Below are 14,549 nucleotides of genomic sequence, written 5' to 3' on the forward strand. Positions count from 1 at the left end.
TTACAGTATTGAATGTCATATCAGAAAAATCGGAATTCAATTTTATTAGAGAAACTAGAAAAATATGTACGCAATCTATACAATGTGTTTATGTTGCATCAGCTTTTAGTGTTGTTTCTGTTGTTTTGCAGTAAGTTTTCTCACACAACTTTCTTTTTCAAACGACTTTATTGATTATTTAACCAAATGTACCATCAGATATACTACACAGGCCGAAGCGTGACAGACAGAACCGCAGTAGATAGGCCCCAGACCATCTACTGCTACACAGAAACCAAGTCAGTTTTTTTCTTAAAAGTAAGAAAATTAGTAAGGCCTCCACAATGTCACCTAATTAAATATTGTTTTTTTAACATGTTATGAACACATTGATCCTTTATTTTTTTTAATATATTTTTTTCCTTGCCAGTGGTTTGATAATTTAGCCATAGCTTCTGAAATAAAATCAAATAAAAAAACAAAAAAACCAAACCTCAACACAGACTACTACTTGGCAATGTGTCCTCTGGTCACAGATGAAGATGACAACCACTGTCAGTACAAACAGAATGGAGCCTATAAGGCCATACCACAAACAAACAAAAGAAACGTATTACAAGTGCTTGAATCAGTACTTTTTTAGACACCCAACATTTACAGTAAAGAAATGTGAGTCCAACTTAATGCATACCCTAATATATAACTACTGGAATTGGCAACGTGTTGTGTCTTCTCTCGATCCCCCCACCCCACTCACTGGATGCTGTGCCAGAGAATGACAGTGTCCTCTTAACAGATAACGCCCAACATCCTAGTTAGAAGTGGCTCAGGCCTGGATCCTCCCACTCCAGCGTTCTTGGAGGGGCAAGTTGAACTCTGGTAACAATCCAGTCTTATGTTTGTCCCTCTCCAAACTTCTGGTAAAGTCTCAGCTGTCCATCAGAAGTTAGATATCCATACAGCTATAGCACTATTCTAAGCTTCTCCCACACAGCAAGCTTAGGGTGGTCAGCCAGTCAAAAGTTCTGCCTTCCACATTCCTTGGTCAGTGCCACTGTAGCAGCGCTTGATGGCTTGGAGCACTGCTACAGCAGGCTGCCCGGCCAGGAGACGATGGTCAGGGTGATTCTTCCTCGAAGCTCTTTCAGAAGACGCACCAATGCTGTGTGGGTCATTCCCCATGTACTGTTCCCATTCACTTCGAGCAAGATGTCCCCACACCTACACAGACAGAGAGAAAGAGATTTTTTTTAAAACATGTATTGACAGCAAACCAAAGACTACCACAGTACCAAGAAATTATTTGGTGGATGTAACCAAAGATAATAGGCGATATGTATAGGCTGAATACCTTATCCTGCCGTCATTGTAGGCTGGCGTCCCCTCCACGATGGAGCGGATAAAAAAGGATTGATTGCAGTTGACCTCCTCCTGACCTCCTACGATACTGAAGCCCAGGCTCCCCGAAGTGCTCCGCCGCAGAACAATGTCTTTGCAGCAGTAGAGATGCCTGCATGAGCCAAGAAGGAGATTAAATTTACTAATCTCTCAACTGCATCTTTACATTATATATACTGTGCAGTATATCCACCGTATAGTACCGAATGTATGCGCAGTAGCTACACTATATTGCTGAAACCAGCCCCGATCATAAGACAAAGGCCTTGGAATGAAGGTGTGACTTTCCCAAGAGATGTGAAGCAATGAGACTAGTGGGACTTCTATATCAGTCTCATACAGATAGCCCAGGACTGAGTGAAAATTATATTCAAATCCTTTTAGTTGCATCACTGGCCTAGTCTACATTCCCACGGTGACTCAGTACTTGTTTCGCCTCCAAATCAATTCAGTGTTTGAGCAGAAACACATTTTTATTTAACTTTATTTTATAAAAGCAGGAGAAGCAGTTTTTTTTACTGCTGTCAGCGCACTGCTGTCTTCCTGACAACACGTTGTAGTAAGATAAATTCTTATACTGCAATCCCAGAGACAAAGTTTTCAATCCTCAGAAGCTCTACTGATAGAACAGTGGTGAATATTTCAGCTAAAAAGTTAGTTTTGAAAGTATAATGGGGATTTTCTTCCCAGCTGGCTCTGTCAAAATTTCAGCTGGCACCATCTGGCACAGGGTCAAAGGGACCGGGTATGACGGTAGGACGGTCTGTAAATTATACTGGGCTCAGAAAAGAGAAAATATATACTGAGTGGATACAGGGACACCAGGTTGCTCACCTGGGAAGCTGCAGCCATGACACCCACAGTGGGGAGTAATCATCATTGGGCAGTGGGCTCTTGGTGCTATCTGTTGGTGAGGGTGTGAGACAGGGTGGCAATGGACACTCTTGCAGGCTTTCATCGGGAGGACGCATCTCCAAGACCTTGAGCACAACGGGAGAGGAGGTGTTCTTCAGGTTGGCCACAGCTTCGCCTCGTGTCACCCCCGTCAAATCCACCCCGTTCACGTTTAGCAAGATGTCACCTGCAGGGGAGGAAGTGGACAGCACAGCTCATCCTCTGCCCAGGGTTGCTGCCCTGATAATAGCTTTTCAAAAGACCTCACACGACAGGGACTCATCATATGTCTATTTAATATTCAGCAGCCTCCCTGCTAGAACACAAAGGGAAGGAAACCAAGCGCCACCTGTGCTTTAAAAAGCCTCCCAGTGATGAAAGTGGTGCAAAGAAAAACAGACGGCACAGTCCAGCTTGCTAGCAAGCAACTCAAAGGACGCATTTACCCTGGAAGGATATGCAAATGCAAATGAATAGGCTATTACAATACACAAACATGTTTCATAAGCACACAAACAGAGACAGCTGCTGCTGCTCAGTCCCATATGAATACAGTAATGTGCACCTTGAACCATGCACAGGACAAACAGACTCAATTGCTTGCTGTTTTATGAAGTCTTTACTGTATTCTACTGTTGTGCTCCATCACAGCAGTTCTCTCATTCCTCTCATAAATAGCCCCAGGCAGGGAGGGATTGAGTCTAATGACAAGCTTAATATAGTTATGCTTTAAGATGGATATGCTGGAATCAGCAGTTGGGCCTCTCATCTTTCAGCCGCATTATAGGATATCAAGACTGTTGCTATGACATCAGTTATTTGTGTGCTGCTTCATGTTTTGCTCTATTTCAGAGTTGACTGATTTCATAAAATGAAATAATTAAGTACTCCACAGATTCTCTTCTGGAACACAATAAGTCCTGAGTGTAGCTATGCAAATGTTTGTGTTTGTATCGTTGTTTAAGCCAATTTGTGGAGCAGTGAACCACAGCAGCACTACTGAGTTTTCTGCTGGATGAATAACCTCCGTAATGAAACAAGTGTTCATCAATCACCCTGTTTGTTATATACAAAGTATTCATCGCCAAAGCCAAATCCATGACAGTCCGCCTTCTATAAAGAGAGTTCCGTTGCTTTGCGCAACAGTAGACGACAACCAGACAAAACAAATACTCCATCCAAACTAAATGAGTAATTATTTGCACTAAAGCACAAAGAATTGCATTCCTTGTAATATAGAAATATAAATAATATTCTGATAATTATAAAGCGGTAATAGAAAGAGATTTACCTTTTCGGATGGAGCCCTCCTGTCCCACCACTCCGTCGGGGTCCACGTTTGTGACATAAATAGGGAGGTCCCACCCTCGGCTGGACATGCCGCCTGCAACCGTCATACCCAGAGAGTCGTAGGGCTCCTTGGTCAGAGTAACTGTTTTCTCATAGCATGCAGGTTTCTGACAAGAGTCCTTCACAGAAAATACAAGACAGATAGAAAATAGTTACAGTGGAGTGTAAACTATTGTTGAATGAAAATAAAATGTATTTTTTGAGAACAGCAGTGGTGCTTTTCACCCCAACTGTTTTTATGCCCCATTTTGCTACCACTTTGTGGACACAAAGACATGCAAGTCACAATTGATTCTTATTAACACAATAACTTAAGGCCAAACATGATAAAAATGTAATTGTTACATCAAAGGCACCTTATATAGACTAATTAGATTCTGGAGGGGCTCATTTGCATATTAATAAGGGCTGTTTTCTCTGTGACCTGTGATAGCTCCTTAATGATAGGAAGATCCAAATGAATACCTCCCATACTGTGCTATAGGAGCATAAGAGTCCAATGACATAGACATAGTTGTTAATTAATGAAGGACCTCATTAGCATAAGTGTTAATGTGTAATATATGGTGGTTATTAGGGTAGCACGTTAGGCTCAAGTGCCTCTTCATTTTGTGTTCATGTTCAACACAGAGAAATGGATTTATTCAAAGACGTATGACATTCTACTTGGTTTGGTGAGCGAGGCGGTGTGTGTGTGTGTGTGTGTGTGTGGGATGAACTGAATGAGGTTTTATTTATGGCCAGTGTACTTGTGAGTCAGATGGGAGACAGCGAGGGAGAGTAGACTAGTAATGAATAACACACAGACACATTGAGGTTGATGGGATGTAGCTTGTGTTGCGTCGCTAATGTGCTGCATTCACACATTTCTGCTGCGCTCGCAGGAGGAAATCGCTCGTGGTCACGTGACTGACCCCGGGGCACGACACTGACACTGCTCTCTACAAACAATGCGCTGTGGTTTTGTGCTGTACATTATTGTGTGGTGTATTGTGTATATGAATATGTACACCATCACGAAGAGCAGATCATATATACAAGGTAGACCTGTCACACTGATCATTATTAGAGTTATCTCCAGTTTCAGTAAGGAGCTTGGGAAAATCTTCTGGGGGAGGATTCTAAATCCTGTGGAGTGAGAGGATGTTTTTTTTGTGTGATGAAAAACAAAGATGGCTGACATCATAGATGCTGCCCACTGTACTGTTTGAATGACCTGCTTGGCTTTGAAGGAAGTATAATACCTCCGTAGATCATTTGCACCTGAAAGGAAATATTTCTCATGGGAAGGGGAGACGGAGGTACAAAGCTTCCTCTCAGTGTATTGGTGCTGTACTTGTCTCCTGTGTGTGTCTATGTGTGCTGCTCACCAGTAGTGTTTGCTCTATATCCACGGGGGAATATGGTGGGGGACCATCCATAGCCCACGGATCCTCTTGTAAGATGTCTGGGGTAGGCAGGCAGATCTGACGTGATACTATGAAGTGGACACGCTCTTCGCTTGCCTAGAGAGCAGAAAAAAAGAAAAGAAGATTTCACATAAAAAAGCAATAGACATGTTACTGGCTATAAAATAATTGTTATTAAAGGGATAGTTCGCCCAAATTATATAATGGAATTTAATTTGTCTTTCTCAAAGCATCCAAAAGTAACTTTACTTATTATATTTCTTTAATGTCATTTTAAGTGTTATGAATATAAGATTTTATTGATCCATCTATCCAGAGTCTAGCATTTGTGTGAACTGACCCTTTGAGAGACATATGAAGGAAACCATGATTTTCTTCCTGTAAGTTCATCGCCACCCAGTAGTAACATTTTGGGATTCTCCTCTCTCTGCGACTTAAACTCCTGCGACTGATCTGCCAGTCCATTCACACATTTGCATGCAAGTGGTCGAGCAGACACACAGACTAACTGGCTGCTCCCCCCCCCCCGCTCTGTCATTCCTCTGAGATTTCCCCTGGTCCCTGTAGCACAGAGCTGACTCCTGAATTAGCCGGTCCAGCCCATTATTGCCTTAATTGGACTAATTTAATTTTTTCCCTGCCAGTTCTTAATCTCTGCCAGAAAGTGCCTGCTCCGAGAGGCCATCTTGGCTCCACAGAGACCCAGAAGAGCCATTCAGATTGCACAGACAGGAACACCAGGCCCAGAGACCCTGCACAGTCAGCCGCAAATACACTGCAATTAACCACGATTAACCACAAACACAGCACATAGACTAGCATCAACCAGGAACTAGAGGCAGCCTCATGGCCCAGTCCATCAGGGAATCACCACAATTAAATATTATTAACTGCAGTGAACACAGACACAACAGCACAGCAAAACAATTAGTCTGAATCACTACAATTATCTTTAATACCTCAGGGACCTGGCATAAGAACAGAACACAGTTGTTTATGGGCTATAACAACTTTTTATAAATGACCTGCTATCTCATTTAGTTAAATGACCACAAGACTTTCCCCACAACCCTCGCTGGCTGACCTGGATAAGCAGAGCAGCATGTTCTGGCGCTCCATAGCGTAGATCGTGCCCGTTGATGGCCAGCACGCGGTCACCGACGCACAACTGTCCATCACGTGCTGCCAGGCCTCCCTCCAGCAGGTGAAAGATGTAGACTCCATGCTCCTCCGGCCGCCTCACTAGCTTAATTCCCAGTTGCTCTTCTGGAGTGCTTTTATTCAGGACCACGTGGATGCTGTCATCCCTCAAGGGGTGGTGAGGTAGGCCGTGAGACAGGTGGCCCCCGGCGACATCGTGGCCGTGCCCGTGGCCGTGTGGGTGGCTGTGCGAATGTGAGCGGTAGCGGTGGCGCTGCTCTCTGAGGACGGTTAGCCGGAGGAGTTGGCAGGGCTGTTTGAGGGTTGCCATGGCGTAGCAGTGGGGCACGTTGCTGATGTCAATGCCGTTTACCTGAGAGGGAAAAAGAGGAAGTTATCACTCAGATCACTGCTTTCTGATATGTGATAGTACTGTAACCGTTACTGTTATATACCTTCAGGATCATGTCCCCAGGCAGCAAGCGTCCATCGCGAGCAATGACACCTTCTCTGTAGATATCCTGGATGAGGATGCGAACCAGGGGGGTTTCGTTGCCGCCGACAATGCTGATGGCCAGCGGCTCTGAGGGATCCACCCGTGTGATCTTAATACTGGTAAGTTCACCATCAGGGATCAAGTGATGGAGCTGCGGAAGAGCCAGCACTATGGGAGAAGTAGTGAGAGGAAAAAGGCTGAGTTTTGGCAAGAAAAAAAAGCCCATTTTGAGAAACAGCCAAATAAAACAGGAGAGGAAGTAGGAGAAGGGAACGAGGAGGGGGAAATGCGAGAGAGTGTTGTGCAGGGAAAGAAAGACACATCGAGGGAGAACGAGTGGTAGAGCGTGGTGGAGAAGTTCAGCAGTGGAACCAGCTGTCTCTACTCCCTCAGGTTACTTAAACAAACTTGTACAAGCCAAGAGGGAAAATTTACTTGGCTGATTATACTGCTCGATGTTTGTATCATTAGTCACATACATCTGTACCAAGTATGCTTGGGAAAACCCTCAATTTCAAATTTCCACAATGTTATTACATGGGTGGGGATACAAGTGGAGTTATAATACACATACACTTGTGTATCTTCCAACCACTGCGCTGTGAAAATATGAATACAAACAAAGACATTTTTCAAACACTGATTCATAAATTGTTGTCTTCTTTGAAATTAGTCAAATTAATCTGCCCATGGTAAAATCCTTTATCCTTATCTGTCAAGAAAATATGTTGAAAATTCAATTGGGATTGGTAGCAGATTTTTGTTTTCCACTTCAACCCAACCAACATATAGTATCCTGCCACAGCAACAAATGCAGGACTTTACTTGGCAAAATAATGTATCCAAAAAACCCTGATTGTAAGTTAATATTTCTCAGAGAAATGATTTTATTTGCTGGTTTTATCCCATTCTATTGTGCAAGCTTCACTACCTTCATGTCCAGTAAGGATAAGTAGTAGGGGTTGATTGATAAGCTCTTGGACCAACACTGCTGGCATCGGTATTTATGCAACATTAATTCATTGTAACATAGCTGATGTAGGTGGCAGCAATGCACCCTAACCCTGGTTGCCATAAAATGGAAAGAAGAATAAAGCACTGTGCAGCTTGCAGCAGGCTGAGGAGCGAGTCTGAGATGGGAGCAGGAGCAGGAGCAGGAGAGCAACCCAGAGGTAGAGAGGTCTTGCCCAAGATTGTCAGACTTTGCAAGTAGTGAATTTACAGCTCACAGGATATTAATATGATATTGTCTCTGGCTTTTGTTTGATATCGATATATTCATCAATATCGATATAGTGTTGGCAAAAAAGTAGTAGTATGCGTTAACCCAGAGGGCTAACTGGACTTATATATATTACGTGCACGCCGCTTTTTTCCCCATCAACTAATCAATTGGTTGAAGAGTAGGTAGAATTCCAGTTTGCACCAAATTAGAGAGTAGAATATCAATAGTATCAGTATCAATAAGCAGTATTGGGATTGATATCAATAAAATCTTAATGACACCCATCCCTAATACCCAGCTGTAAATTATGGATGTATAAAAAGAACTGGACACAGGAGAAGCTTTGAAGCAAATTTGACACAGCAGCCAAACTGTGTTATTACAACATCACTCGTTGCACAATGGCACAAAATGACTTTCCCCCATAGACTAACATTGTAAAAGTGATGTCTGCAAATCAGCAGATGGATTGTTTTGAGCATCACAACCCCCGCAAAATGACTTCACTATCAGAATTTGTTCCATTCGGTCCAATCACATTTCAACTCTAGAAGAGTTACAGGATTGAACTGTTTTATCCATGTAAAGTGAGCCAGATGGCTCTAGTGAGCATGTGATTATTGAGCATGCTCAGCATGTTTTTATCCAGGTAATTTCTTTACAGTGGGAAGTGACTTTTGGCTTCATTGAGCAACTTTCATAGGAATGAATGTGGCCCCGCCTCCAACACTGTATCCAGCTCTCTTCATTCATCCATGGATGAACTCATTTTAGCAGCAGGATGACACATCCTGGACTGGACCATGTGGATGTGGGTGGGGATATTTTGTGACTATTTTGGCCAACAGCCGTAGCCAATAAATGACAGAGAAGATGTATTCCTTACTTCATTTCTTTTTCTTTGGTTATGAAAAATGTCTCTTATCCACCTTTCCTCATTCCTCAGTGCACTGTCTTCCTGTGTTTCTAGCTCCATTGCCTCAGTCTTTCGTTCTACTCACGCTGCACTTTCTCCATTCCAAAGTCAATATTTTGTCTTTATCGCAGCAGATTGCTTCAAGGGTGGAGAGAACATTAACACAGAGACCTGCAACTATTACGTAACCATTGCTTTTCTCCATCACACACTCTTTCAACCTCTGTCCTTCTTCATCTCGTCATTTCTTTTTTTCTCCCACTCCTCCGTCCATGGGGACATTACCGTCCCTTTATTTGTTTTCTTATCTCTTTTTTTTCTCCCCTGTATTCAGTCTTCTCTCCATTTGCTCTGTATGGATCCATCCCTACTCCACTCTCCATCCTCTCCGTCTATCTTTGTCTCTCCAGCGGCAGGCAATGAATATTTAATCTATTCTCTCAGCCTCCACAGTGATGGCCTCAGAGAATAATCTAGTCCCCGATCATTCGTCATCCTTCATTCTTACACAATGCCACATTCCTTCTCCTCTTCCCATCATGCTGCAGTTATACTTCAACATTATCCACTTTTATAGTTGACTACATTCCCTGTGCTGCGCTCAGGCTGCAGATATAACGTTAAATATCACTGGAGCACATTTTCTTTACTACGTAACATCTTATGGATGTTATGTCGAGAACACAGCTCTCTCTGGGGACTGCTCCATCAAGTTGGTGCAAACCTGTTGACCCTGACTGTGTTGGAGGGAGTTCAAGAGGAGGAGGGGGGGATGAAGAATGAGAGGACTGGGAGGAGGGGGTTGAGATAAAAAAAGTGGAAGAACAGGAGGTGGAGAAGGGAGAGAAGACGTCATCTGGTTCTTCTTCTGTGACCTCCTGCATCCTCTCCCTGGCCAAAGTGCCTCAGGCTACCACTCTCCCTCCTGTTCTGTCTCTAGTGATGCATCAGTGGACTTATGCAATCTGCAGCTAAATTATTAAAGAAACATATGCTACTGTTACAACAGGCTCCCAGCCGTGTCACCCTCCTCATACAGCTGAGGAAACATCACAACTACACCGACACGGAGACACACATGTACACACAGAGCACTCTCCCTAGAATCCTCTTCAGGGAATCATGAAAAGTTCCAACACAGCAGTGGCATTATGCAATCAAGACACAATGCACACACAAGTATAGACATAGACACAAGAGATTGATATACAAGCCCTGATACATACCTTCCTGTGGCACATTGGAATTCCTGGCATTGTCTCTCTCTTCAGATGTTTCATTGCTCACTGCGTTGCCACTCTTGGTCCTCCGCAGGACACTGAACGCCCGGTTCAGTCTCCTGAAAGAGCGGCTCCTCACTGAAGAACGGTCAAAATTTCTGACTGCAAAGGGGACAGAGGAGAAAGAGAGGCACTTTATAGATGAGCTCACCCTCAACATGCCCAGACATGCCTGAATCTGCCTCCTCATAGCCAATCAAACAGCTTCCTCATGGTTTAATGGATATTTAGACTGAAAATAGAGGTGCATTAAAACACAAATAGATCTGTGTTGGTACTAGTGAGAAGATAAAATATGATCAAGGAAGTTCAAGGAGTTTTTGGGCTTATTAGATGCTAAAAAGGTGCACTGTACTGTAGTTTATAACACTATGATGACAGAATTTTACTGCTCTAGAAAGTTTTCAGCAATCAGTTTCCCCTCTGTCTAAATTCAATTATAGTAAGGTAAATTAGAATTGCGCTGTTGAAGAAGAATTTAACTGGCCATTGCAGTATGTTGCTGGGTGAAGTTTCACTGCATTTAAGGTAGCCAGCAGAGTTTTTGACCACTAGTAGTGCTGTAGAGCAGCATTTTAAGAGAGGGTCCCTGTTTTACATCGCCCACTTGCACAACATGTTACACATTACTACCGCTGGTGCCATGCTTATCAAGAGTCAGATACCAGTGCTCTCTGTTTCCCTAATTTAAAGTCTGTATGCTTCCTTGTGTGCAAATCACTTTATGTAAGATAACACAAGCCAGAAATTGCTGTGGTACCTAAAACTGAGCCTGCAGTACTATCCAGTGTTTAGGGAGAGTGCACTCCTAGTAAAGGTGGATGTAAACAATGCAGGGTTAAAAGATTTTAAAAGATTTGCAAATGTTTTATGAGGAAGGAAACACATTCAATATGTATGTTGTATCATCATGGTTACACACAATTTATTGTGAGCAATACTGAATATAAACTCAAACATGAGGTTTTTGATTAATATTTCAACACTGCACTGAAACATTTATTCTCCTGTTTTATCTGTCTTATTGTATTTAGCCCATTTTTAATTGTATTTAAATGACTTTTATATTGCTTTGTGTTGCTGTTACCGTACATTCTGTCTTGATGCTTTTTGTGTTTTTTTGTAAAGCACTATGAATTGCCTTATGGTTCAAATGTGCTATACAAATAAACTTGCCTTGCCTTAAACAATACTTTGCAGTGGTCTCATTACAATGCTGTGTTGTTTTTGCCTCCCAAATAATGCATCTTTTTTTAATGGATTGAGGCTTTCAACCGGTGTCCTTTCAATTAATAAACTCAATCTGTGCTGACTAAAGTTACATGGTTGCATAACTTCAGCAGTGATGTAACACACAGTGGACTTTAGTGACCATGTCCATAAGAGAAGGGTTCACACCCTCCCACAGAGACTCTTGTCTGGTACTTGGCTTTTCTTAGAAAATGACAGACAGGAGCTACAGGAGCTTGCAGTGAAAAGGCAGCATCCCTAGCCTGGCTGCACCGAGCACAGGGCAGCAAGCCTCTGCAGCGCCCCTCCCTCCCTCTGCGGGGCTGGGGAGATGCAAGGGCTCCTGACAGCCACATTATTCTTTAAAAGCGCCGACCGCTTCTGGAGCTGACAGCTTGTTCAGCATTAGTGACGCTGGTGGTGGTGGTGGTGGTGGGCGCTCAGTCGGCCAGGCCTAAAGTGCTGGTGCAGCGTCATTTGGTGTTCCCATTGCCTGTGAGCATACAGGCAGTGGGGGCACCTCCAGTAGAGAATGGAGGGACAGAGAGGAACACTCATGACTGCTTTGTTGTTTCACAGATGGGAAAAATAGAGGAAGAGAGGTGATCATGTCATTGGGCATTAACGCACAATCCGTTTGGCTATATTTAACCTACGTCTCCTTCCATTTCTCCTTGACTGCATTATGTACCTGCCTTCTCAGTGACTTTCTCATCTAACTCTCTACTGTTTTCCACCAAGAGAGATTTTATGGATTGGTGAAAAAAGAAGTCAGAGGAGGTAATTGGCTAATAGGATTTCTATCAGTGACCATTAGGGAGAACAAAGACTATATTCGAGGTTGAACGAGCGCCTGAATTTTACATTGTAATTCTGCAGGTGTAAATGTATGTTTGAACACAGATCACGGGCATCTGGTTTTGACTGGGAGACTGTGTAACTTTGACTAGAAAGCTTTCTACTCTATTGATTTTCCGTCTGTCATTCTAGAAAACGCATACTCCCGCTAGCTCTCTCTCTCCCTCTCTCAGATAACTTCAGGGTAACGTCATGCAGGATTGAACATGACCACACACAAACACAAACATCCGTTCGCCCACTCACACTCACTCTTCTTGCCGCTGCTGCGAGCAGCCAAGCTGGTCGTGCTGCCTGACTGGCTGTTGTCCTCCATGCTGGGGTCGAAAGCAGGGTTGACCAGACCGGGTTCATCTGACAGGAGGGCCACGGCGGCCGAGGTGGGGCCATCATTGGGTAACGTGGCGATGGTGAGTTCTGATGTGCTGTCGGTGCATTCACCCTCCTGTGAACGTCGCTTCCTGTCTGCTGAGAGCCCATAGTGAGAGGCTCCTTTACACCTGCACATATGAAAAACAAGGGTCAAAAGGTAAGTCTCAAACTCAGTACACAGTCAGTTATGGTGCAATTAACACTGAATATGATGATGAAATGATGGGATTGATGATCTGACATAGCATGCTCTTAAAGTCTTAAACAAATACAATTTTGTGATAAACCACATTGTGAAGCAGTCAGCAATAAACAGCATCATTATCACCGTAGAGTGGAAGTCAACAAATTCATGTTAACATCTAATGCAAAGGTCAGAAATCTCAAGAATAATGTGAGCAGATTTTAGCATCTCCTCCTGCCCTGCGGCATTCTGCACACTGACCTCTATCTTCTGCTTTGGGATCGCTTCACACAAAGACAGCTTATCTGACCTTAACACTCAAACAGAAACTCTCCCCAATACCACATACACAATAGGCTGCAACAACAAATATTGTGGCTGAACATATTTTCAGGCGCTCTCACTTAAAATTCACACAGCACCTCTCGGAAGGATGTACCAGAAATGTCATAGGGGAAAAAATAATCTCTCCCCTTTTCTGCCGCTTGCACACCTTCTTTGTGACAGGATCTGTAATCACATGTAGGATAGGTTTTTTCTCTGTGGCAGTGAGTGTGAGCATCTCTGACAGATGATTGAATACAAATGTAAGAAAACAGCCGTTACAGAAGAGAGAGGGTGGGTAACTGACACAACATTTGAATATATAAAAAGAGATTGGCTGAATGTCTTTTCTCAAAAACAAATCTAATTCCTAAGTTCCAGATGTCTACTCTCTGTCAACAACACCGCAACCACAACACATTGACACTGTCTCTCCCTCTCTCTCTCGCGCGCGCACACACATACACAAATACACAATTGTGCACATATTATGCTGCATGCCCTAAACAGCTTTTCACACTGTCATTATTAAACTGGGAATGTTTGTGTGTGAATAAAAGATATTCCTACAGAGTATGGTATTGTATTGTTGGAGAATTTTCCTCCATCTGTAAGCCATAAAGGCTTTGAGCTGACACTTCATCAGAGACAGGAATAACACTGGCTTGTCTCTCCGGCTGTCTCTGCGGAGCCATCAGCACAAACATTAACTGGGTTTTAATGAGCTGGATCAAACCCAGGCTCCGCTTCAACAGTAGCTCAGAAAAACAAGAGGAGCGGCATCGTTCTCCTGTGCTTTTAGATGGGCTGAGCAAGTCGAGTTAAATGGGAGGGGGTAAAAGCAAGGTAAAATGGTGGCTATCATTGCAGAGCCTCAAAAGAAACAAAGATTACATGCTGGTGAGCTATTTGATCCTAGGGAGGCCATCGCCTCCCTTGGGGCACCACATCACTGGAAGCAGCATTTTGTCTCAATAAGAGGGCTGTCTGAGTGGGTCATGCACTCTGTCCACATTTCCCAGAGAAAATCATTTCATCTTAAAATGGGTTCTATATCTCACTTGTAGCCTGGAGTCAGTGTCTCAGTTAGCTACAGCATTACACGAAGCTGAAGCACCTATTGATCCGTATTGAACCTGTGTTCTGTGACATAACACTGCGATACAGTCCATGCGTCTCTGCATGTGTATCTGTACCTGTGCGTGGGCAGTACCGCTGTGAGTTATTCTTGTTCATTCAGTTAGTAAATTGAATGCTATCAAGCATGTCCATGCAGCAACATAGCACTTAACTGAGTGAAGTGGTTGAATAGGGCAATATTTCAATCAGCAGCAGAGGAGAGGGCAGTGCTGCAGTCTTGAGGGGGCAGAAGCTTTTTCTCGTGTCACTCACTATCAATTAGAAGAATTAAAGCAGCATGCAGCTTGAAAATACTACTGGAACTCACATTGTGGCACCAAAAGCATTAGTTTGAAAGAATAGTAGCTCCCTAAA

At 43.3% G+C, this 14,549-nt stretch overlaps 1 protein-coding gene across 1 annotated transcript in view; it reads right to left on the reverse strand.

The window, feature by feature from the left end:
• Positions 1–1,014: 1,014 nt before the first annotated feature.
• The window catches only part of lnx1 (ligand of numb-protein X 1), a 29,227-nt gene continuing 15,692 nt past the window's right edge, over positions 1,015–14,549 (reverse strand). Inside the window, exons 2-10 of the mRNA XM_062424372.1 lie at positions 12,428–12,675; positions 10,034–10,189; positions 6,626–6,834; positions 6,115–6,543; positions 4,992–5,126; positions 3,563–3,740; positions 2,212–2,458; positions 1,331–1,489; positions 1,015–1,200 (exon numbers count right to left, since the gene is read on the reverse strand). Of these exons, the coding sequence (XP_062280356.1) occupies positions 1,065–1,200; positions 1,331–1,489; positions 2,212–2,458; positions 3,563–3,740; positions 4,992–5,126; positions 6,115–6,543; positions 6,626–6,834; positions 10,034–10,189; positions 12,428–12,675 (1,897 nt within the window). The 3' untranslated portion in view covers positions 1,015–1,064. The remainder of the gene's footprint in view (positions 1,201–1,330; positions 1,490–2,211; positions 2,459–3,562; positions 3,741–4,991; positions 5,127–6,114; positions 6,544–6,625; positions 6,835–10,033; positions 10,190–12,427; positions 12,676–14,549) is intronic.

This window comes from Scomber scombrus, chromosome 8 (genome assembly GCF_963691925.1).
Source record: "Scomber scombrus chromosome 8, fScoSco1.1, whole genome shotgun sequence".
In the NCBI taxonomy this organism is placed as follows: domain Eukaryota; kingdom Metazoa; phylum Chordata; class Actinopteri; order Scombriformes; family Scombridae; genus Scomber; species Scomber scombrus.